General features: G+C 37.9%; 1 protein-coding gene across 15 annotated transcripts in view; it reads left to right on the top strand.

Annotated features, from left to right (window-relative positions):
* Positions 1 to 26,093, top strand: part of macf1a (microtubule actin crosslinking factor 1a) — a 535,539-nt gene that overhangs the window by 307,503 nt on the left and 201,943 nt on the right. For 13 of the 15 annotated variants that reach the window (XM_069895733.1, XM_069895734.1, XM_069895729.1 and 10 more), the window contains exons 20-33: positions 1,108 to 1,233; positions 4,596 to 4,748; positions 5,750 to 5,904; positions 6,658 to 6,784; positions 7,227 to 7,410; positions 8,180 to 8,337; positions 9,086 to 9,264; positions 9,541 to 9,679; positions 12,529 to 12,722; positions 23,270 to 23,432; positions 23,688 to 23,771; positions 23,872 to 23,979; positions 24,099 to 24,197; positions 24,917 to 25,069. In XM_069895733.1, the coding sequence (XP_069751834.1) occupies positions 1,108 to 1,233; positions 4,596 to 4,748; positions 5,750 to 5,904; positions 6,658 to 6,784; positions 7,227 to 7,410; positions 8,180 to 8,337; positions 9,086 to 9,264; positions 9,541 to 9,679; positions 12,529 to 12,722; positions 23,270 to 23,432; positions 23,688 to 23,771; positions 23,872 to 23,979; positions 24,099 to 24,197; positions 24,917 to 25,069 (2,022 nt within the window). Of the gene's footprint in view, positions 1 to 1,107; positions 1,234 to 4,595; positions 4,749 to 5,035; positions 5,147 to 5,749; positions 5,905 to 6,657; positions 6,785 to 7,226; positions 7,411 to 8,179; positions 8,338 to 9,085; positions 9,265 to 9,540; positions 9,680 to 12,528; positions 12,723 to 23,269; positions 23,433 to 23,687; positions 23,772 to 23,871; positions 23,980 to 24,098; positions 24,198 to 24,916; positions 25,070 to 26,093 lie in introns of those variants that run through there. The other 2 variants (XM_069895731.1, XM_069895730.1) reach the window with 1 other exon arrangement.

Raw genomic sequence — 26,093 nt, 5'->3', positions numbered from 1 at the left:
TCTGTTTGAGCAGAATATTATAATGAATGTTCAACAAAATTAGTCTTTTCCACAGTAAAATGGATATTAAGGGTCAAAATCTCAACCACTGCTGAGTCCAACTCATCAACTAATTTGGTGCCAAGTAACTGCAAGAGAAATATTAACTTTTTCAGTTATGCCAGGAATAAGTGCATTTAAACAATTTATTTCTAATGACACTGATAAACACTTTAATATTGACATTGTCAACGTGTGGAGAGGAAAAAGCCCTCAAGCTTGAATATAGCTTGGTTGTAATCACTTATTAGTTACAAGTAAGGTATATATTGGACATTTCATAACATGAATTGGAATAGGTCATTTAGACAGTTGAGGTGATCTTTCTGATGAAAAAAATCTCCCAATCTCAAGAGTTCTGAGTAATCTTGCATAAATTATCTTTTCCAAAAGTGAACTTGAGATTTTTCTTATCCTCTTCAGGTTGAAATGTTTTCTAACCTCTCTTCTGAAAGAGCTGGCTTTTATTAAAGAGTATGTACTCAAATCCTAGACACCCTAACCAGTAACCCACTGGATCTCCCTCATATCAGAAATATAATCCAATCCACCCTTGATCTGGATAATATTCTGCTGCACTTCTAAATTTTGGGTTCCTGAGCTGCTCATAACATTACAGGTGTGGACTAACCTTTTGTACCTGTTGCAGCATTTAAAATGTGTTGTTCTATCCATTTTAAATTCAACGTGGATAACCTTTACCTGTGCTAAAGAATCAATTTTTGTTTTTTTTCCATGTTATTGCTTCTATCTCCAAATGTCCTTCATCTATCTGTTATCGACAAACTTGGGGTTTTTCATGTATTAAACTATCTGACTCCAGATGAGCTTCATGGTGCTTGTTCTATTGCCTTTTTACTGGAATATTCAATATGTTCTCATTATTCTGTATGAATTGCTTCCTTTAATCCTTCCTGAGCAACCTGAAGTTAGATCTCTTTTTCTGCCATTTGAATGTTCCACTGCATAATACTAATATAAAGCAGAAGTTTGGAAGAAGCAAATAGTCACTTGCAGGCATTTCGGACTTTTAATATATATGCTGTTTGTATTCCCCTTATCTTGTAGTTTTTAAGTGACATTAAAGAAGCAGAGCAATATTTACGAAACTTGCAGGAGACAATAAAAAGACAATACGAGTGTGACCAGACCAGTAGTCTATCAAAGCTGGAGAATCTACTTCAAGATTCAATGGTATGAACAGAATCACGCCTGTTGGACATATGTGAATCTATTCAATTAAAGGTTATCTCATTGAGAAATATAGAAAAGGCAGCTTCATGGAAGATTATCCATTATCCAAAATCATTTGAATTAAACAGTGATGAACGAATCTGCAACCAAATTTTGAGCCTAAATATCAGAGACATCATCATGCTGTACAGTTTGTGCACTGCCTACATTGACAGATAGCTATCATGACAGAAAGGAGGGTGATAAAATTCTGGGGTGATTTACATGAATTTACATTGAACGGTCATGACTCTACAGTTCTCTTAATTGTATTGGAGGGAAGTAAGTAGTTGGCCTGCAGTTGCTTCAGGTGAAACAGAAGATTGAGAGGGGATCTCATAGAGACCTATAAAATTCTGGCAGGACTGGACAGAATGGATGCAGATGGGATGTTCCCAATGATGGGAAAATCCAGAACCTGGGGCCAGGGTTTGAGGATAATAGGTAAACCATTTAGGACCGAGATGAGGAGGAATTTCTATACCAAGAGGGTGGTGAATCTGTGGAATTCATTCCCACAGAGGGCAGTAGAGGCAGGTTCATTAAATACATTTAAGAGGGAATTAGATATATTTCTTCAGTATAAGGGTATTAAAGGTTACGGAGAGAAGGCGGGGACGGGGTACTGAACTTTAAGATCAGCCATGATCTCGTTGAATGGCAGAGGAGGCTCGAAGGGTCGAATGACCTACTCCTGCTCCTATCTTCTATGTTTCTATGAAGCAATGCCAAAGATAGAATGCCTGGCTGAAGATGATGGGATTAGTTTCTTTACACATTTAAAATGGAATTGTGGTACCACTGCCATTGTCAGTGGTTCTGAGCACCTGATCAGAGCTTCAGCTTATTTTGACTGACCTCATGGACGATAAGTAGGCCATTAAGGTCAAGTCATAAGATGCTATGTGTGAAAAGCCAGACCCATTTAGGGCAGTCTAAGTAATTTGATACTGGAAAAGAACAACTCTAAATTATATAAAGGTGTTCTACGCAGCTTAGTTCAAGAAGAAGCTTTTTAAAAAAAAAGCCCTGCCCATCAAGGATGAGGTTTTACTTGTTCTACTGCAAATACACTATAAATGAATGATCTAATGAATTGTTGTAGCTGATCAACTGGTGATAAGATTGACAGTGCCTTGTTACAATAAACTGCACAATTTATCTGTCATATGGCGGCCCAATCCGCGCAGTGATTAGCACAATGTGTTTACAGCATCGGCGACCCAGGTTTGAATCCGGTGCTGTCTTTAAGGAGATTATACATTCTATTCCATTTTATTTGGAGATTCTTGATCGTTACCATTTTTTCTACTTCAACTTCTCAAATAACTGACGAAAGTGTAAAATTTCTCAATTTGTAGGCAGAAGACTGGAAATTATTGGCCAATTAGCTTGACATCTGTAGTTGGAAAAATGCTTGAAGCCGTCATTAAAGATGAAATAGTGAAACTTTTGGAACGTAAGGGTTCAATCAGGCAGAGACAGCATGGTTTTAGAAAGGGAAGATCTTGTTTGACAAACTTGTTAGGATTCTTTGAGGATATAATGGGTGCGGTGGTTCGAGGGAACAGGTTGATGTTGTATATTTGGATTTCCAGAAAGCGTTTGATAAGGTGCCGCACAAGAGACTTATCAGTAAGTTACAGGAAAGTGGAGTCCGGGGAAGTCTATTGGCCTGGATTGAAAATTGGTTGTCTGACAGGAGGCAGAGAGTCAGGATAAATGGGAGTTTTTCAGGTTGGCAGAGAGTGGTAAGTGGAGTGCCGCAGGGGTCGGTGTTAGGCCCACAACTGTTCATCATTTACATTGATGACTTGGAGGAGGGGACAAAATGTGGTGTAGCCAAGTTTGCGGATGACACCAAATTGAGTGGAAGAGCAAATTGTAATGAGGATGTGGAGAGTCTGCAGAGGGATATAGTTAAGCTGGATGAGTGGGCAAAGGTCTGGCAGATGGAGTACAATGTTAGTTAGTGTGAGGTTATCCACTTTGGCAAGAAAAATGAAAGAGCTGAATATTATTTAAAGGGAGAAAAACTACAGCATGCTGTTGTGCAGAGGGACTTGGGAGGGCTTGTGCATGAATCGCAAAAAGTAAGGTTGCAGGTGCAGCAGGTTATTAAGAAGGCAAATGGAATGTTGGCCTTCATCGCTAGAGGAATTGAATTCAGGAGTAGGGAGGTAATGTTGCAACTGTATAAGGTACTGGTGAGACCACACCTGGAGTACTGTGTCCAGTTCTGGTCTCCATATTTGAGGAAGAATATACTAGCTTTGGAGACGGTCCAGAGGAGGTTTACTAGGTTGATCCCTGGGATGAAGGGGTTGACTTATGATGAAAGATTAAATCGTCTAGGATTGTATTCGCTTGAGTTCAGAAGAATGAGAGGAGATCTTATAGAAACATATAGGATTATGAAGGGTATGGATAGGATAGATGTAGGAAGGTTTTTTGAGCTGCCCGGGGAAACTAAAATGAGAGGACACAGTCTCAAGATTCGGGGGAGTAGATTTAGGACAGAGATGAGGAAAAATAGTTTTTCCCAGAGAGTAGTGAATGTTTGGAATTCTCTAACCAGGGAAGTGGTTGAGGCTGCTTCATTAAACATATTTAAAATTCGGTTAGATGAATTTTTACATTATAGAGGAATTAGGGGATATGGGGAGAAGGCAGGTAGGTGGAGTTAGGTCATAAATTAGATCAGCCATGATCGTATTGAATGGCGGAGCAGGCTCGATGGGCCATTTTTGGCCTACTCCTGTTCCTACTTCCTATGTTCCTATGCAATCTATGAAAAGAACATATTCCTAGATATCTTTTGGTTAAGATCAAAGGCATATTGATAATCAGATTAATTTTTAATCTTGCTGAAACAGCTATACTTTGTCTATTCATTTGATGTTTATCCAAAACAATACAAAAGACGTGGATTATTGTAAAATCAGTTTGTGATCCTATCAAGTTCTGTGCTGAGAGGTTGACCTCAGAACTTGCATTTTACTGTTTGGGGTTAAAGTGGCAAGCAAACTTTGTTGTGTACAATTCAAATTCAGTTCATAAATAGGTTACCTGTATTTTAAAATGTAGAAAATATTTTAACATTATCATAGCTGGTATCACTTTTGTTAAATGAAATGACATTTGAAGTAATGAATATACAAATTAAAACTGCCTTTTAATTTAGATTTTTTTTGTGTGGTTTTATGTCAGTAATGGTTTATTTATTCCACGTGAACGCCTTCCTGTTCAACAGTCCTAATTTGTTTCTTTTCTATGGAATTGTCTTCTCTTTGAGGGATTTTAATTTAATCTTCTTTCTGTAGGATGAAAAGGAGCAGCTGATAAAGTACAAGAGTTGCATAGCGGGTCTTGTGGGAAGAGCAAAAACGGTTGTTCAGTTGAAACCAAGAAATCCTGATAATATTCTGAAAGCCACTCTTCCGATCAAGGCAATCTGTGACTACAGGCAGATTGAGGTATGACCTCTTTATCTGCACATGGTAAAATACAAAAAGAGAAGAATATACTGAAGTTCTTTCAGCAATTGTAGAATTCGGTCTTAAAATATGCGAAGTAGAGTCTCCATATTTAGCCTTGGGTGGCTTGTACCTAGAATTGGCACTGACATCTTGTTCAAATTGTATCATTAACTTTCAACTCTGTGGTTGTTTTATTAACTAAGAAATTTAATGAATGTTGCAAACAATTTTTTTATCCCTATTCCCTCACTTCCTCCCTGCCCTGTCTTTGTTATTTCTCATGGGAGCCGCTTGGCACCATGCAGCATCCATCAGCTGGGAAGGTTACAGGGTCTGGGCCGCAGTCTTCACTCCATTACCACTGTCAATGTCACTTCGGGATTGGCCAACAGGAGGTACGTTTTCATTGGGGTCATCCAACCATGCCAGTTTTTCCCTTCATCCAAGATGGTGCATTGTACAATGCACCTCGCTAATTTTTTTATTCAGTACAACTTGCAAATATTTGCTCCCAAGTAATTGTGCTTTAATAATTGTTACTATTCAAAACCCATGACAATTTGATGGAGGAGCATACTTTCAAGAATTGAAAAGAATTTTTTTAATCACACATGTCCAATAATTTAATCCAAATTTTGCCATAAATCCTTGTCATTCAAAGAAAAATTAACTAACTGTACTGTAAATATCTGGAATTCTGCAATAAGTACATCATGAAATGTCTTACTGTTTCCTTGGTTCATTGGGTCAGCACCATAGAACACTGGATCCCTTGGAACACTTCACATTCATTATTTATGTACGTTCTTTTCAGTGGAATGGACAAACACTTTATATACACTGCCATGAGGAAATTAAAGTATGTAGTTGCTTCATTTGCTATTTAATTAAATGTGTGCCTTGCAAGTTTTGCTTCTTTTGCTTCCATGATAAAGTGGAATGGTGAAGTATAGATATTTATTAATGTGCTAGAGTTATAACTTTGTAATTATTAACAGATCACTGTTTCTAAGAATGATGAGTGTGTTCTGGAGGATAATTCTCACCGAACCAAATGGAAGATAATTAATCCTACTGGCAATGAGGCAATGGTTCCATCAGTTTGCTTCACAATCCCTGCACCAAACCAGGAAGCCATTGACACTGGCAGCAGGTAATAAACAATATGAACCATTTCATAACTAAATAAAAAATTTAAAATAGTAATCTTGTGCCAGAATGCTAGGACACCCTAAACAGAGTGACCTAATTGTTGCCATGAGTGGACTCGAGCCATCAGTCAACTAATCCAGTAACATGTGTGAGATGGCTTGCAAGAGTTCCCTCAGGACCAAGGACACTTTAAATACTATAAATAGCTCTCTAATTGTAAGTAGAAGGGTTCTTTCTTTGGATTTGGGAAACACTGGAGTCTGTCATTTCTTTCTGGGTCTAACGAGGCGGAAGCTTTTATTCCACATAACCCATGCACAGCACAAACATTCAGCACAATTACAACATTTTGGCGACAAGGATACAACATAGAATAATACTAACATTTTTAAAAGATTCTGAATGTTTATATTGTGATAAATGGCTGAGAACTTTAAAATCTTTTCATTGTTAAAAATTGTTTTATGGAAGATTTGCCAAAAATTTATATTTGTGAAAACAGCTAACACTAATGACATATATTCTGCTGTGCTATTATATTTAGTTATAACTAATAAATAATCAGAATAAAATTATTTGACCTTGACTGTAGTAATTCTTTTAATTGAAATTTGTCTTAATACCTTTTGTTTCCCTGAGATAAATCTCACTTTTAAAAACTTAGTACATTTGTTAAAATATTTGTGATATTCTGACTACATAGCCCCAATTTTAATATTAGCATTTGTGGATGATGGCTTCAATTTTGTTTCAGAGTTGAACAGATGTATCAGAATGTTATGGCTTTGTGGCACAAGCTGCACATTAATATGAAAAGTGTTGTGTCGTGGAACTATCTAGCAAAAGATATTGATACTATTCACACTTGGAACAAAGACACCGTATGTATCCACTGCTTTGGTCAAAGATTCATAAAAGATTCAAACTCAATTGAAATGTATAAATCTATAGACATACTCTGTAATTTGCATTTCATTCCTGATCACATTTTTTTTTACAAGTGTCTCATTTTGGTTTGCAGAAATTACTTTTGTCAAGTGTTCATCATGTAGAGTTGTGCATTATATTGTAAATATTTCTATATTCTATTAAAATAAGCTGTTTAATGTGATCATTGGTTTATGTCAAAATCTGTTTGAAATATTAATTATGCTGTTATTAATTTCCTTAGAATATTTGTTTGTATATTAAGTAACAAATGTTCTGTGTAATCTACTTGAGGTCAGTGCAGGAACTGACAAATTCTCTAAATTTGTTTGCGGTCTAAAGAATTAAACCAGTATGTATGAGGTTTGGACAATCTCAACACTTTTCTCATTTCAGTTTAAAACACTGGAAGCAAGTGAGCAGCAGCAAGTAATGAAAAATCTCCAGGTGCATTATGAGGATTTTCTTGAAGACAGTCGAGAATCTCAAGTGTTTTCCATTGCAGACAGAGTGCGGTTAGAAGAAGAGGTGGATAGTTGTAAGGAGCATTATGAACTGCTACTGGTAACCATGGAAATAGGTCAGTTAAGAAAAATACAATGTGACATGATATTCCCTTAGATTAGTATCTTCAATGCAATTTATATAAAAGGGCCCATTTTTTTTGTGGTGTGCCATTTTTTTTGACAGCCATCCTGCAGATTTAGGGAAGATTTTGTTTCAAATGAAAATCTGTCTTCCCAATAACAAAAAACACCAGATGACCAATCGAATGCAATTTTTTTCCTAGCAACAGCAATGTCGGAAATTATTTATTCATTTCAACTCTTTACGAAGCGCCCTCTGCTGGTGGCTAAAATCCATGTTGGTGGCTAAAAATCTATATTGTTAAATATTTCAGTGATTTATTAATTTCTTATTTGAGTGTGAAACTGAGAAATTCTGCCTGACAAATTTAAATTGCCTATCCATTTCACATTCTTAAAAAAGACTGTGCTGCGCCTCCTATGATCAACAATGAGGCTAAATAAACGTGTTATAAACATGCTGCAGGAAAAGTGAAGCCAGCTCTGTGACTATTTATTTTGAAGGTTAGGGTGCACAATTAGTTTGGCCAGTCATTAAGCTAAAATGTTCACTTTCCAACTCTGCTGGGCTTTCAGGCAACCATGTTGAACGACGCAGTATTTGATCCAAAAACCAAATGGGTTTCCACTAAAAATGTTGAAACTTATGATAATGGGCTGATTCCATTCTTCTAATGTTTGATGATCTCCTCATGTATGACTTTAAAATAGGAGATTTTGGTTTAGTTTGAATTTTAGAACCGTTATATATTTGTTTAACAGAAGAAAAAGATGAAATACTGAGTAAGACATACACCTCAGAGCTACAAGATATATCTCTGCGCCTGGAAAATTTCAAAGAGCGATTAATTCAGAGGCTCCAGGGTTCCATAGAGGGGGATGTCATGCAAGAAAATGCCTTCAGAATTGCTCAACAAGAGGTTTGTCTGTCACTATAAACATATGGTTTTCCCCGGTATCCGAAAGTAGAGCATTCTTAGGAAACCTTTCGTTAACCGAAATGGCATAAAGCGAAGAAGCATTAACCATTCATTTATATGGGAACATTTTTTGAGCATTCCCAGACCCAAAAAATAACCCCCTAAATCATATCAAATGACACATAACCTAAAGCACTAAAATAACAGGAACATCTAGTAAAAGCAGGAATTATATGACAAATACACAGCCTTTATAAAGTAGAAATAATGTATGTAAGGTGTAGTTTCACTTACCAGAATCGGGAAGACACAGTTCACAGTTATGGCAGCTTGATGCTGAGTGGAATTTCCAGGGAAGGAACTTGGCGGGCCACCCTCACTGCTCAAGGTGTGTGCTGCACTGGCTAACTGCAAAACAAATACTGAACATTATTTTCACCTTTCACCTTTTATCGTAAAAGCGAAAATCCTCTGGATTTCTTTCGGTTAGCAAAAACAGGTACTAATGTAGGTTTTTCATAAAAGTGAAGTGGTCTAAAACCTGAATATCAATAGCATGTTGAAATTGATGATTACAGCAGTTGATAGCCATGTTGTGATGCACTAACAGCGCCATATTTCAATATTGCCCACAAGACAAATGTATCTAGATATCTAATTATCTCCTGCTACATTTTTCTATATTTTACTTGTCTTGCAAATCAGTTAAATCTGTGCTTGATTTATTTGATTAAATACTTCTTTACAGAACTTGCAGCAGGAACTAAATGGATTGAAATCTGATCTGGATGAGGTGGCAAAGAAATGTGAGAAGTTTTTCTGCCAGTCTCCTTCTGCAGCTAGTATCCCAGCCGTGCGTTCTGAGTTGGACCCAGTTGTTCAGAAGATGGATCAGATGAATTCATTGTCCTCAACCTACATGGATAAGTGAGTCTGAATTTATGTAAAAAGCATGACTGGAATAATCCGTTACTGAATCAGGATTTTTAAATGACTGTTTTATTTTGATGGACAAGCTAAAATAGTATCAGTGACAAGTTTGTACATTTGAATCTTTCATCTAATGAAAGGGGAAGAATTTGCAACAAAAAAATAAAAATCTAAAATTGTCAGTTTAGATCCTGATTGGACCTTTCTAAATTTGTCATTTTTGTCTTCCATCCTAAAAGTATTTTCTGTACAATGTATTGTAATTTCTTTTAGGCTTAAAACAGTAGATGTGGTGTTGAAAAATAGCCAAGGAGCGGAAATGCTGATTAAAATGTATGAAATGAAGCTGATTGAGGAAGACATAGTTCCGGTAGACCAGCAGGCTATTGAAGAACACCGAAGCATGCTACAGGTTCGAATAATTTATTTGATGAACATGAACGCTGTCCTACATAATTACTTCTAGAATCCTGGCACTGGCCAAGTAGGAAACTACAAAAACAACTAAATATTTTCAGTCATTAAGCAAGGAAACATCGAGCCTGCTACATTCATCCCAATATTTTCTGCCTTTTGCATCCAATCAACTGCCCCTCTGCCCATATTACACTTATATTCACACCCCCCCCCCGACAAATTCTCTTTCCATCCATGTCAATAGGAGTCAATTTATAGCCATGAACTAATTCACTAAACAGCACATCTTTGACATGAGAGAGCAAATTGATCCACCTGGGGGGAAATCCACATAGTCACAGGGAGAATATGCAAACTCCACTTGGCATCCACAGCAAGGATGAAACCCTGGGCTCTGAAACTGAGACAGCAAGAAAGAAACTATCCCTGAATCTGAAGGTTCATGTTTTCAAGCTCATTAAATCTGATGTATCTTCTACCAGATAGGAGGGGGAAAATATATTTTTTTCAATTTAATAAATTTATTGAATTTAATTTAATTCACAGGAAGCCGTAATACATACATCAGAACAGAATTTCACATCCAATAGTAATATTTCACACAGTATCTTGAATCATGTCTTCTTTTTGGCTTGGCTTCGCGGACGAAGATTTATGGAGGGGGTAAAAAGTCCACGTCAGCTGCAGGCTCGTTTGTGGCTGACAAGTCCGATGCGGGACAGGCAGACACGGTTGTACAATCACATCAAATAACAGTCTGGAAAACATTGGAGTATAATGTTATAATTTGTCTAGACTTAACTCTTGTGGGATAGGAATTCTGAGTTCTGTTAACACAAGTCTGAGGTTTTGATTAACATAAGGATAGATCTCTTTGTGAAGTCCAGATTTATCCTTAATGGCTTCTAGAATATGGATTGAACGAGGTAGATCTATAGCATGCTATCAGGGCTGCATCAGGAATTTTGGGTTTGTGTGTGGCATGGAATGTCCTTTTAACATATTAGCAGCTTTCCCAACATAGTTGGCGGTCCAGGCAGGGATGGAGAACTGGTAAGATTATGGAATTGGATGTCGATGTGCGGAGAAAAAGGGGATCAGGATCTTAATTGGTATGGCTGATTTTATCAGAATGAGATTTTGTCCTCAGTAATTTAAGCTATTTTAAATCTTAAAATGAATCAAATAGAACATGGGAATATCTATTGTTTTTATTTATATAAATTACCAGAAGACATTGAAGTCTCTGAAAATGGCAATTTGAAAACACCACTTCAATTTAAGCTAACCCTGTGAAATTGCAATTAAATGACAAGAGATGGGTTGGAAAAATAGGCAATTCCATAAACATCACAATGCAACTCGTGCCATTTCACGGGGATTTATATTGGAACCGATTGCTCATGGTGCCAGGAACCTAAGGTGGTGGAGTAGGAAGTGGTGTTTTCAAATTGCCATTTGCAGACTTGAGCAGCATTGTAATCTGTAACAATTAGAAGAATTATTATAGTAACTGGGTTGTAACAAGCTCCTTTAGACTTAAAAAGGATTGATCAGGACTCTCTAAATAATAAACAGTTAAGTACAGCAGATATCCTTAAAAAATTGGTGGTCAATGCGCATGGATCATTAAGTTACAAAGATAAGTACCATAACTATGGCACTGAACCATGTCCACTTTTTCTCTATCGGATGCCTGCTCTCTGTTCATAATACATGTCATATGACCCTCCCCCACCCACTCCAGCACACTGGCATCACTCTTAACAACCATTTTGTGACACAGCAAAGTTTATGAGTGGCAATTAGGTTACAGAAATATAAATATCCTTCCATAGACCATTCTGATGATCTGATAGGTTTTAAGGATCAGAGATATTTAGCAGTTAATAAAATCAGAAAATAATTGAAAAGTATTAATAAAACAATGAAAGCTACAGTCAAAGTATAAATTAAACACACAACTGAAAATTTCAAAGAAAACTTTGACTTAACATTTTAGTCTGATGCTGCTATCCAGCTTTGAGTGTGATTGTCCTATAGGCCTTGATAGGAATATAGTCTTGATTCATTAGAATTATACTTGGAATCTAAGGAATAAATTGTGAGGGGAAATTAGGTTGTAGTCCCTGAAAATGTAAAGATTAAAGGTGAATTCACTCTTTGTTCATAGCGTGGATCTGAAATGGGTTAATTGGTAGAAATTATTATTAAGCTGAGATTATTGTCATCTGATTGCACAAGTACAACCTGACAAAATGGCGTTTTCTTCATTGAAGACTTTATAGCAGGATTAAAGGCAGAGGTAGATAAACGTTTGATGAGGGGAGAAAGGTTAGTAAACTGGCAGGAATGCAAAGTTGGGTTTATAATCAAAATGCCATGATATTAAATGAAAAAGATCTGAGTGGCCTCCTTTACTCTTTATTCATGAGTAATTTTTTGTAGAGGAAAGAATTGCAGAGACCAAGAAAGTATACTAGTCAGTGAAATGGTTTGATACAAATAGAGTCCGGAAAATCTGCGATACTGTCTTAAGACAAGTCCCATGCTGTCATGTTGATAAGTGATGATCACCACAGGCACCAGTATAAGTTTGAGAACTATTGAAATGGGCACATTTGTCTAACTTAATGTTTGTGTTAAGTGTACTATCCCATACATCAAAGCATAATTTTATTCTGAAATATGCATACAGTTTATTCGCTATAAGCATTGTATCTGAGCTTATTATGAAGGTCCAAATGAGGGTAGCAAAGCAGTGTATAATTATGTTTTAGATATCTTTCTAATATTTTAATTTCAAAACAAAACAAATAAGCTAGTTATTTCTGCGACTTGCAGCAATGGCTTGGTGACGTGACTGATAAGCAGCGACTGTTTTCCTCTTTGGAAGTGGAAATGCAACGAGCACAGACAGTTTCCAAACATCTCTTTGAGCTGCATAATGAGCGCAGCATGGATTTGGAACGATATCAAGACAAAGTAGTGCAGCTAAAAGACCGATGGCAAAATGTCCAAACACAGATCAAGACCCGGTCAGTCATCTTTTTGATCCTATTTTTTTAAAAATCAGATTTTGTTTTGACTTTGACATTTTTGAAATGAATATTTTTCCAATCAGTTATTTTCCCTGAGATGCAGAGTTTTGGTTTGTTTCAGTTCTCTGCTTTAAGATCTGTGTTGAAAGAGTTATTTATTTAAGTTATTGGGAGTCACTATCTCAGAGGATCTTTCCTGGACCCAACACACCAATAGAGTGATGAAGAAAGCATATCAGTGCCTCTACTTCCTCAGGAGTTTGCAGAGGTTTAGTATGACACCAGAAACACTGGCAAATTTCTTCGGAGGTGTGGTGAAAACTTTGCTGGCCGGCTGTGTCACAGTCTGGTATGGGAACACCAATGCCCCTGAACGAAAAGCCCTCCAAAAGGTCGTGGATACAGCCAAGACATCACTGGCAAAACCCTCCTCACTATTGAGTACATCGACAGGGAACACTGCTGTCAAAGGACAGCAGCAATCTTCTTTTTAAAATATTTTTATTGTGTTTAACAAAAACCCTTTATACAGGGTATACTAAGGATGACATATATCATATCATATGCATATCACATATCAATTTTGTAAGTTAGAAGCATAACCATAATTATTATGTAACTTATAATAATTAAACAATTAAATCATAACTCGTACAATGACCAAAAATAATATTGAATATAAAATTATATAAAAATATACATGTAAAAGTTGTTTATAAGATATTTTACACTTTTCTGATGTGATCATGTTGTTCTGCCCCCCTTTATGAATAATATAGATCAATTTTTTTTGAAAACTTTATTTATGATTTTAAAATACATATAAAAACAAACAAAAATATAAAAAAATAAACAATATGCACCTTCCCACCCTCTACCCACAACAGATCCTTCAAGGGGAGCAAAAAAAAAGACATATCAGTTAATTACATATGCTATGTGATGTATCAAACTTACAATAAAAAATTTAAGTTATGTCCAAATCCATAAATTTCAAACAAGGTGGCCACATCTGAACAAAAAAAAATAATTATCATGTAAATTATATGAGATCATCTTCTTCCCCTTTTACAGAGCACTTTGTATCGAGTCTTCTTCCCCCCAACCCAAATTAACAAATACAAACATTAATTACTGAAAATAACAATGCAAATATATTAAAACAACAAAACAAAAAAGAAGCAGAAAAAAATATTGGGAGGGGGTGTGCCGACTGGACCTCAAAGTTATTTCCTCAATCTTGGCATTCCAGGACTGGTATGAGCTACTATCCACTGTTCCTTTAAAGAAAGGCATTGGGAAGGTATGGTTGCCACACCTCAACAAACGTGTCATACCACCTCCTCAGTGTATAGGTGATTTTCTCCAGGGGTATACAGCTCTGCATCTCTGCGTTACATCGTGTGGTGCTCAGCTGGGAATCAAATTTCCAGCTAACAGCTATACATTTCCTGGCCACGTCAGGGCAACTTTTACAAATTGAAATTGGTATTTGGACAGTCTCAGACTTGTGTCCATGATATCCCCCAAAAGGAACAACACTGGGTCCTGTGGATATTCCTCCCCTGTAATTTTCTCCAGAATGTCCCCTAGTTTTACCCAAAAGGGTTGAATATACAAAGGTTCCTGTCTCCACGCCACATCTAAAGCACAATTCTGAAATCTCTGATGTTTCCTTATGTAATTTTTGTGGCATGAGGTATGGCTGATGCAGGAAATTAAATTGCACCAGCCTACATCTAGCATTAATGACTACTGTCATGCTGTCCTGACACAACTCGGACTGTTGTTCCTAAATCTGACTCCCATCTTTGCCTTGATTTTGGGCCCTCATTTTGGAACAGAAGATACATAGCAGAAATGAATTTAAGTGTGATCCCCTTTCAAATTAGAGCCTCCATATCACTATATATCAGCAGGTGGTCCTAAACCAACCCTCAAATAAAGGTCTTAATTGAAGATAGCCAAAGAAGGTCCTATATGACAGATCAAATTTATTTTTTAATTGCTTGAAGGACGAGCTTACCCCCCTCATAACAGTTCTCAATACATCTGATCCCTTTCTGGCACCAGGTGTCCAGGATCTAGTTACCCTTGGCCATAGATATCAATTTATTCTGGGTTAGGGGTGTTTTGGGGGAGCAACCCCACTTTTAACCCAATCTGTTTTATCTTTTGCCATGTTTGAATTATGTGTTTTACTATGAGGTTGTCTGTTTTTATCGTTATTAATTTAGTATCCTATTTATATATAATCTCTCCTGCTATCTTCTCCCCTACCAATCTGTTAGCAAGATGGGGGTATACCGCCCCCGTCAAAGAGCGAGACGATAAACCTCAATTGGGCCGCCCAATAATATTTTTTTGAAGCCTGGAAGTCTCATTCCTTCCAGACTATAATCCCAAGTCAACTTCTCCATGGAGACTCTAGCCACCGTTCTCCTCCAAAGATTCTGCCTAACATGTCTGTTGAGTGTCTTAAAGAAACTTTGGGGCAATGGCATGGGCAAAGATTGAAAGAGATATTGTAGCCCTGGCATCATGTTCATTTTAATGCAGTTAACCCTAGGGGCAGATTTATCCATCTATGCAGGTCCTCCTTGATCTTTCCAAGCAGAGGTAGATAATTCAATTTATATATATTTTGTAGGTTATTATCCACCCTTATCCCCAGATACTTAATCGCCTTTTGTGGCCACTTGAATTATTCTCATGCTGTTATTAAAGATGAGGGAAAACAGGGATTAAAAATTGGGAAATCTCTGAAATTCATATATTTTAATGCCAGGAGTATTGTAAAAAAGGTGGATGAGCTGAAGGTGTGGATTGATACTTGGAAGTATGATGTGGTAGCGATTAGTGAGACATGGTTGCAGGAGGGATGTGATTGGCAACTGAATATCCCTGGGTTTCGTTGTTTTAGGTGTGATAGAGTCGGAGGGGCAAGAGGAGGTGGGGTTGCATTGCTTGTCAGGGAAAATATTACAGCGGTGCCTAGGAAGGATAGATTAGAGGGCACATCCACGGAGGCTATTTGGGTGGAACTGAGGAGTAGGAAAGGAGAGGTTACACTTGTAGGGGTGTATTATAGACCACCCGGAGGGGACCGAGACCTAGAGGAGCAAATCTGTAGGGAGATGGTAGATATTTGTGATAAGCACAGGGTTGTAATTATGGGAGATTTTAATTTTCCACATATAGATTGGGAAACACATTCTGTGAAAGGACTGGATGGGTTAGAGTTTGTGAAATGTGTGCAAGATAGTTTTTTACAACAATATGTAGAGGTGCCAACCAGAGAAGGAGCAGTGTTAGATCTACTGTTGGCAAATGGGATGGGTCAAGTGACGGAGGTTAGTGTTGGCGAGCACTTCGGGTCCAGTGATCATAATGCCATCAGCTTCAATGTCATTATGGAAAGAGAGAAGTCAGGGCCAAGGGTTGAGGTTTTTGATTGGGGAAAAGCTAGATTTGAGGAAATGCGAAAGGACTTGCAGGGTGTGCATTGGGACAATTTGTTTTATGGGCAGGATGTAGTAGAGAGATCGAAGTCTTTTAAAGATCAGATTTTGAGAGTGCAAAAGCTTTATGTTCCTGTTAGGTTAAAAGGAGGGGCAAAAGGTTTGAGAGAGCCGTGGTTTTCAAGGAATATTGGAAACTTGGTTCGAAGAAAAAGGGAGGCGTACATTGGATATAAGAAGCATGGAGTTAAGGAGATGTTTGAAAGATACATTGAATGTAAGAGGAATCTTAAGAGAGGAATTAGGAAAGCTAAAAGAAGGTACGAGAAAACTATGGCAAGCAGGGTGAAAACTAATCCAAAAGAGTTCTACAAATATGTTAATGGTAAAAGGAAAGCTAGAGACAAAATTGGTCCCTTAGAAAATCAGAGCGGAAAACTGTGTGGAGCCTAGAGAAATGGGGGAGATATTGAACAGTTTCTTTTCTTCGGTATTCACTAAGGAGAAGGATATTGGGAGATGTGAGATTAAAAAAAAGCAAATTGGGTAAATATGGGGAATATAGAGATTACAAAAGATGTAGTTTTAGGGCTTTTGAAGAATATAAAGGTGGATAAGTCTCCGGGACCAGACGGGATCTTCCCCAGGACATTGAGAGAAGTGAAGGAGGAAATAGCAGAGGCTCTGGCGGTAATTTTCCAAATGTCATTAGATATGGGGATAGTGCCGGAGGATTGGCGCATTACGCATGTGGTTCCGTTATTTAAAAAGGGTTCAAGGAGGAAGCCTGGCAACTATCAGCCTGTAAGTTTGACGTCTGTGGTAGGTAAATTAATGGAGAAAATTCTTAGAGATAGTACTTATAAACATCTGGATAGACAGGGTCTGATCAGGAGCACTCAACATGGATTTGTGGGAGGAAGGTCATGTTCGACCAATCTGATTGAATTTTTTGAAGAGGTGACTAGGAATGTGGATGAGGGTAGCGCAGTGGATGTTGTCTATATGGACTTCAGTAAGGCCTTCGATAAGGTACCACATGGAAGGTTAGTTAGGAAGGTGCAGTCTTTAGGTATAAATTTTGAGATAGTCAAATGGATTGAACATTGGCTGAAAGGGAGAGGCCAGAGAGTGGTAGTGGATAATTGTCTGTGGTTGGAGGCCAGTGAGCAGTGGTGTGCCTCAAGGATCTGTATTGGGCCCATTGTTGTTCGTTATATACATTAATGATCTAGATGATGGGGTGGTGAATTGGATTAGTAAATATGCAAACGATACTAAGATAGGTGGAATAGTGGATAATGAAGAAGGTTTTCAAGGATTGCAGAGGGATTTGGGCTGCTTAGAAAAGTGGGCTGAAAAATGGCAGATGGAATTTAATGCTGATAAGTGTGAGGTGCTTCATTTTGGTAAGAAGAATCAGAACCGGACATACGTGGTAAATGGGAGAGCATTGATGAATACAGAAGAGCAGAAAGATTTAGGAGTAACGGTACATCATTCCCTGAAGGTAGAAACTCACGTGAATAGGGTGGTGAAGAAGGCTTTTAGTATGCTGGCCTTTATCAATCATTGCATGGAATATAGGAGTTGGGAGGTGATGTTGAGATTGTATAAGACGTTGGTGCGGCCTAATTTGGAGTTCTGTGTGCAGTTCTGGTCGCCTAATTATAGGAAGGATATAAACAGAGTGGAGAGAGTGCAGAGAAGGTTGACCAGAATGTTACCTGGGTTTAAGCATCTAGAGTATAGGGAGAGATTGGACAGATTAGGTCTTTATTCTTTGGAGCGTAGAAGGTTGAGAGGGGATTTGATAGAAGTATTTAAGATTATGAAAGGGATAGACAGAGTGGATGTGGATAGTCTATTTCCGTTAAGAGGAGGAAAGATTAAAACAAGAGGACATGAGTTAAGAATTAAGGGGCAGAGGTTTAGAGGTAACATGAGGGGGAACTTCTTTACTCAGAGAGTGGTAGCCATGTGGAATGAGCTTCCGGGAGAAATAGTGGTGGCGGAGTCAATTGTATTATTTAAGAAAAGGTTGGACAGGTATATGAATGAGAAGAAGATGGAGGGTTATGGGCATTGTGCAGGGAGGTGGGACTAGAGAGGGGTGTTTGGTTCGGTGCGGACTAGAAGGGCCTAATGGCCTGTTTCCGTGCTGTAATTGTTATGTTATGATACTCTTCATAATCCCCTTTTTGTTAGTGGGATTATCGCATCACTCTTATCATAATTGATGTTGTATCTTGAGATTTGTCTTTAGCCTGGCCAATGACCCTACTGGTTCTGTCAAATATATCAACAAATCATCTACAAATAAGTTGCTTTTATGTTCTTCCTGGCCCACTCTAAATCTTTAATTACTTGGATCCCGGCAAATGGTTTCTGCCAACGGTTCAATAGCTAATATGAATAGAGCCGTGGGCAGCGTATAATCCTGTCTACTACATCTGGTCAGTGGAAAGGCTGGAGATATTTTCCCGTTAGTAACAACTGTGGCCCTTGGTTTATGGTATAACGCCTTGAACTAATTTATGAATGATTGTCCCAACCCAAATTTTTCCAGCACTTTAACCAGTCTATCAAAGGCCTTTTCTGTATCAAGGGCCATGGCTATGCTTCGATCCACCCATGACTGTGCCAGATGTATTACATTAAGTATTCTACTTATATTGTCCACATATTCGCTTTTCTGTATGAACCCCACCTGATCTGGGTTTGTTAACTTTGGTAAATATTGAGTCAATCTGTTTGGCAGAGCTTTTGCTATTATTTTATAGTCTGTATTCAGAAGTGAGATTAGTCTGTAAGAAAATGGCTTCAATGTATCATTATCCTTTTTGGGGATCACTGTAATTATTGCCATCGAGAAGGTAACAGGTGCCTGTTCCACCATGTCCATGAACAGTGACATCAAAATGTCCTTGAGCTCTTTGTAAAATTCACGAGGGAAACCATCCTTCCCCAGAGATTTATTAGTTTGTAGCAAGCTCAGTGCTTTTACTACTACTTCCTTCGAGAAGGGAGTATCTAATCCTTCCAAATCCTCAGGCTCCAAATTTGATAATTCCAAATTAGACAAGAATTCCTCCATTTTTTCAAAGTCGCCCGTTGACTCAGAATGATTTATACATTTGCATGTAAAACTGCCTAAATGCTTTCTTTATTTTCTTCGGTTTGTATGAAGTCCTGTCTGTCTCTTTTTGAATCGCATTAATTGTCCTTGTGGTTTCCTCTGCCCTCAACTACCAAGACAGTACCTATGGGCTCTTTTCCCCTAGCTTGTACTACCTTTGCTTAGATCTTAATATTGCTTTTTCCATCTTAAACGTTTGTATAGTGTTATACTTGAGCTTTTTATTTGTTAACGTTATATTTTTCCTCAGAGCCTGATTTTTCCAATTGGGTTATCTCTTGCTCCAATTTATTGACCTCCCACTTTTATTCTTTCTTACTGCCTTTAGTATATCCAATTATCTGACCTCTCAAGTAGGTTTTAATGTATCCCATATCAGAAATTTGTTGGAAGTAGAGGTAGTTTGTCTTGAAAAATATTTCTATTTGAGCTCTAATGTCACTACAAAATTCTAGTTTTCTCAGTTACAACAGGTTAAGGAGCCACCTGTATGCCATAGCTTGTTTGTCTGGCATGACAATAGTTAAAGGCAAATGATATGATAATAGCCTTTTTGTGTCCTCAGTTTCCACAATCCTACCATTTAACAGGGCCGATGCCTAAAACAAATCAATTCTGGTTTAAGCATCATGTTGTTTTGAGTAGAAGAAATAGTCCCTCTCCCTCAAGTACCACTGTCTCCAGGCATCTACCAGATTTAGCTCCTTCATGAAGGCCAGATTTGTTTTTGCTCCCCTGGCCCTCATCACTTTCTCCACTGACTTGTCCAATATTAGGTCCAGGCAAAAGTTAAAATCTCCTCTAATTAAGCTATTTTCCCTCATTCTGCCAAGTGTAAAAATACACTGTATGAATTGTTTATCATCAAAATTGGGAGTGACAATGTATTTGATGGTGTACCATTACAAATCTTCCCACTGGGTCTATGACCATGTCTTCCACCTTCACTGGAACATTTTTCCCTATTAAGATAGCTACTCCCCAAGCCTTGGAATTAAAGGAGAATGCTATCATGTGCCCCACTCAACCCCTTCTTAATTTTTGATGCTTGCATCCACCTGCAATTTTTTAACGTGTGCCAAGACTCTCTTCCTCTTCATCATCCATTTAAGCCATTAACATTAAAACTTAAAAATTTAATTGTTTCATCCATTGTCCCAGAGCCTTTACCCCAGACTCCCTTCCTTTACCTTTTGCCCAAGATGTTTACCGTTTACCCAGTCCGTATAGCGAGACTTTTTGGCTCGGTTGACCGTAGTCAAAATAAATTCTAGAAAACTAAAACAAAAAAACAAATAATATACAACTTTTACACCTCTTCCCCATGCACCTCTTATTCTCTCCCACTGCCTGCAGCCCGTGCCCCCTTTACTTATTTGTCTTAATAATAAAAAGAAAAAAAATCTCTACTAATCTACCCCCTCCCCTCTAAACAAGGTTATCTGTATATATTTGTTAATATGAATCAAATTACGGCCCACAAACACCAGGCAGGGTTATCCCCGGAGCATCCTCACCACTTAAATCCTCAGATTATGATAATGATCCACATCTTATCAAATTCAGATTTTGCATCTTTAATATTATATCTAATTTTTTTTCAAACTTAAATAAGACATGATATCATGTAGCCTTTGACTATGAGTGAATGAAAGATTATTTTTCCACTTCATCAAAATTGCTCATCTAGCTGTCAACGAAGCAAAAGCTCAGATTCTCCTCTTCTGGGTTGAGGACAGAGATGTGTCCTCTACTTGGAAAAAAAACAAATAAAGCAATCAAAGGACATGGTTCTAATTTAGTCTTAAGAATCGTTGATAAAGTTTGGAAAATATCTTTCCAAAAATGTTCTGTTCAAACACTCCCAAAACATATAAATCAACAAAGCTTCAAAGATTTGACTCTTATCACATAATGGATCCATATCAGGATAAAAATGAGATCATTTAACTTTAGATATATGTATTCTGTGACCACCTTAAATTGCAACAAACAATGTTGTGAACAAAATGAAGGCTCATTGATCAAATTAAGAGTTGTGCCCCAATCCTTGTTTGAGAATGGCAGCAATCATCAAAGACCCCCACCACCCAGCATATGCGCTGTTCTCACTGCTGCCATGAGGAAAGAGGTATAGTGCCACAAGACCCGCACAACCAGGTTCAGGAACAGCTGCTACCCCTCCACTATCAGACTCCTCAAACAACAAACAATTTGAAATTCATTTAAGGACTCTTACTTGTGCACTTTATTGTTTTTCTTTTTGTTCTCTCTGTATTGCACAGATTGTTTACATTTGTTATCAATTTGCAGTTCTTTATCTGTTTACATGTTTACACTGTGTTCATCTTATTTTTGCACTTCCAATTAGTGGGAATTCTGCTGCACTGCAGGAAAAAGGAATCTCAGAGTTGAATGTAAAACATATATGTACTCTGACAATAAATTTGAAATTAAATCTATTTCTTGGATCACAAAGTTCATCTTAATTATAATGTCGAGAATACCATTTCAAAAGGGTTTGAAATCCTTAAAAATAATATCTCATAAAATAGAGCACAACCAAGGGAGTGCACGCATTGACAAGTTTCAGTGTTTGATCATTTCTCTTTTGCTCACTTTCTGCATTTTTGCAAGGTCGCTTTCATGAAGCTGAACAGCCTTGCTATTCTTCATCAGCAAGATCGCTTTTCAGCATAAAAACTGGATTGTGATTGTGTATCCCATAAAATCTTCCATTCTGACCCTTTTTATTTCCAGTTTCACTCCTTTTTCTATTTGCAACATCGAATAGTTACTTCCAGATCTGCCTAGTTTTTTAATATTTAATTGTTTAATGCTTGAAAGTGGATTGTGCAACAAGCATTAGATTTTTCTTTATTTTCTCAGCAATTCAACAAAATGTCAAAATTCTTCCTACTTTTTTTTAATGCTTCCTCAGTTTATTTATGAGAAAGCTCCCCATTCCTATCAAACAGCCATGGCTTCTTCCTAATTTGGTCATATAATTCATCACAATATTACTTGATGTAATCCAAGAAGTATGTCTCCTCTTTATCTCTCTTAATTTCATAAGTTGAGATTGTTATGTTGCCTGATTATGCAGGTTCTTTGATACCACCTTTTGTAGAAAATCATTGGGTTGGTTTGGAATTGTACAATACAGGAATGTGGCCTTCAGCCCAAAAGTCTATGCTGAATTTACTGCCCATCCACACTGATATCATTTGCCCATGCTAGGACCATATCCTTCTCATACTTTGAAGAATGGCTCAGGCCTGAAACATCAGTTGTATCTTTTTACCTCCTATGGATGCTATGAGACATGCTGAGATCCTCCAATATTTGTGTTGTTACCATGTTCTTCTATGCTTAAGCGTCTAAATGTATCTTTAATATGGTAATTATATTTGCTTCGAGCAGCACATTTCTGAGCAGAGATAAAACTTGCCTCTCAGATTCCCCTTAAAACTCCTTTGTGTTACAAAACCGATGCCTTCTTGTTTTTGATGCCCCTACCATTGGAAAAAGATTTTGACTCTATTTCTGCCTCTTGTAATCTCGCTTCAACCTCCTTCGCTCCAGGGTAAAACTCAAGTTTTTTAATCCAGTAACATATTTTGCACTCACTTCTATGCAATCACATCCTTTCTTTGGTTTGGCAACTGGAACTGCACACAGTTCTTTTAAACTCAGCCTAACCAGTGTTTTATAAAGTTGCAACATACCATAACAACTCTTACATTCTATGGAGACATGAAACTGTGGATGCTGGACTCTGGAGCAGAAAACAACTCCACTGCAAAGTCTCTTCAAGGTATGCTGAAATTGAAGAGGTTTTTCTCCTCTCTTCCATTCTTGATGAAGGGTTCCAACCCAAAATGTCGACAATTCATTTTCTCCCACTGACGTCACTTCACTTTGCTGTTTCCTGCACTTTACAGAGAATCTGATTTGGAGACCATCGAAGACCTGCTGAAGAATTACAGGAGCTGCCATCGGTCATTGATTGATTGGATTGAGGAAACTACTGGACAACAAAGAAAGATGGAGACAGGCAAGGCAGAAGATACAAAGATCCTGTCAGAGCAGCTGAGTCAGCAAACGGTAGGAAATGCAACAGTATTTACTCTAACAAAGGTGCCTGAAATAATTTGTTAAAATAAAATGAACAATGAGTCATCTGCACAGAAACTTTACTTTTTCAGTCTTACTCCCTTGGTAAGAGAGTAAGACTGAAAAAGTAAAGTTTCTGTGCAGATGACTTGTACTGTTTTGCCTTATTTATTAAGAATGATACAGAAATTGTGAATTGTATCAAGTAGGCTTGCCCTTAATTTCAAATTATTTATTTCTGATCAGGGATTGGTTGCTGAAATTGAAAACAATCAAATCAAACTTGATGAGTGTCAGAATCTGTCCAAACAGTACTCTTCAGCTGTGAAGGTAAGCCTTCACATTTATTGAACCAAATATTTAAATAAATTGGAATGATTTTCCTGTGAAAAGCAACAGGAATTAAAATAACCACATTTGATTTGGCCAGGATTATGAACTGCACTTGATGACCTACAGAACCTTTGTTGAATCTCACCAAAAATCACCAGTAAAACGCCGGAGAATGCATTCATCATCAGATGTCATAACCCAAGAGGTGGGAAATGTTTGTAAAATGCAACCATGAACCATTTTTACTTATATTGATATTGTAAATTTATCAGCTAATTTTGAATTTTTGAATCGCTCTTTAGTCACGTCTTATCCTTTCTATAGTTAATGGACCTCAGAACCCAATACACAGCACTGGTGACTCTAACAACACAACATGTGAAGTACATCAGTGATGCTTTGAAGAGAGTGGAAGAAGAAGAGGTAAGAGAGCTAAAAAAAATTCAGACAAAGATAAAAGATTTAAATACTAGAATGTTTGCTGTACGTTGAAACAAATCCTTTAAAGTTTAATTATAGAATCTGTGGTGTTGCAGTTAAGATATTAAATCGAACTATTTTTTAGATTTCAACCAAAGCACTGACTGAGACACACAAACAACAGAAAAATGGTTATGTTTTTGTATCTTGCTATTTCTGAGCTAGTCTACGTGATGGAACCTGTAATTTTGGATAATGAAGTGAATACATCCAATTTGCTGGAGCACTAGTTCATCAGCAAGAAGGGGAGATGTGATCCACAAAATACAGGGATATTTCAAATGTTTCAGATTTTTTTTTATGGCTATTTATATCAATTCAATTACAAGTTTAGTATGTTAATTTTGCATCACTTGGCACAAAGGTCTGCAGCATTTCTCAGCCTATTCTTGGACTCCATTTTTTAAAGTAAATACCAGTTCAAAGAAGACAGTGAATTGTGGAATAAGTCATAGAACACGTGTTGATGTAACCATTTGACACGTAGTATGTAAACCACCTCTTTTAAAGTCTACCTGTCAGTTTTATTCCTCTGCCCTTTCTCCATAACCCTGAATATGTTTTTCTTTCAATCATGTATTCAGTTCCATTTTAAAAGTTGAACCTGAATATATTTAATCATCATGTCAGCAATACCTTTGTTTTTGTATTCCTGAATATAGAAAATTGTTGAGGAGGAAAAGCATGAACATGTTGAAAAAATGAAGGAACTCTTAGGCTGGGTTTTGAACACTGATCAGATCCTGAAAAACAGGAATGTTGTACCCGAAGCAGCAGGGCTGGAAACCATGGAGCAGACGTTTTGTGAGCAGCAGGTATGCATACACCCACATCTGGCATTATAAATATAAAAATTAAAACTTCCTATTATGAAAAGCTGGCATGAGGACAGATTGTCCAAAGGCTGTAATCTTCTTCTTCTTCTTTGGCTTGGCTTCGCGGACGAAGATTTATGGAGGGGGTAAAAAGTCCACGTCAGCTGCAGGCTCGTTTGTGGCTGACAAGTCCGATGCGGGACAGGCAGACACGGTTGCAGCGGTTGCAGGGGAAAATTGGTGGGTTGGGGTTGGGTGTTGGGTTTTTCCTCCTTTGCCTTTTGTCAGTGAGGTGGGCTCTGCGGTCTTCTTCAAAGGAGGTTGCTGCCCGCCATACTGTGAGGCGCCAAGATGCACGGTTTGAGGCGTTATCAGCCCACTGGCGGTGGTCAATGTGGCAGGCACCAAGAGATTTCTTTAGGCAGTCCTTGTACCTTTTCTTTGGTGCACCTCTGTCACGGTGGCCAGTGGAGAGCTCGCCATATAACACGATCTTGGGAAGGCGATGGTCCTCCATTCTGGAGACGTGACCCATCCAGCGCAGCTGGATCTTCAGCAGCGTGGACTCGATGCTGTCGACCTCTGCCATCTCGAGTACTTCGACGTTAGGGATGAAAGCGCTCCAATGGATGTTGAGGATGGAGCGGAGACAACGCTGGTGGAAGCGTTCTAGGAGCCGTAGGTGGTGCCGGTAGAGGACCCATGATTCGGAGCCGAACAGGAGTGTGGGTATGACAACGGCTCTGTAATACATCGAACATAAAGCACAGAACATTACAGCACAGGACTGGCCTTTCAGACTTTCATGATGTGCTCATCTACTTAGAAGTGAAGTTAAGCTTCCCTGGTTTGATGTACAAGCCCAGGGTCAGAGAAGTCAGTATTAAAGTAGCAGATGACCAGAAGCTCATGGTAATGCTTGTGATTTGAACATTCAGTATTTAAGCATTCAGTTAAATGTTTAAAACCAAATCAATTTTTGGTTTCTGCAGGGTAGAGGCGACCGCATTGCAAGCAGCAAACT

This window comes from Narcine bancroftii, chromosome 8 (assembly GCF_036971445.1).
Source record: "Narcine bancroftii isolate sNarBan1 chromosome 8, sNarBan1.hap1, whole genome shotgun sequence".
Classification (NCBI taxonomy): domain Eukaryota; kingdom Metazoa; phylum Chordata; class Chondrichthyes; order Torpediniformes; family Narcinidae; genus Narcine; species Narcine bancroftii.
The sequence above is the reverse complement of the archived record's forward strand: the minus strand, read 5'-3'. Positions and strand labels throughout refer to the sequence as shown.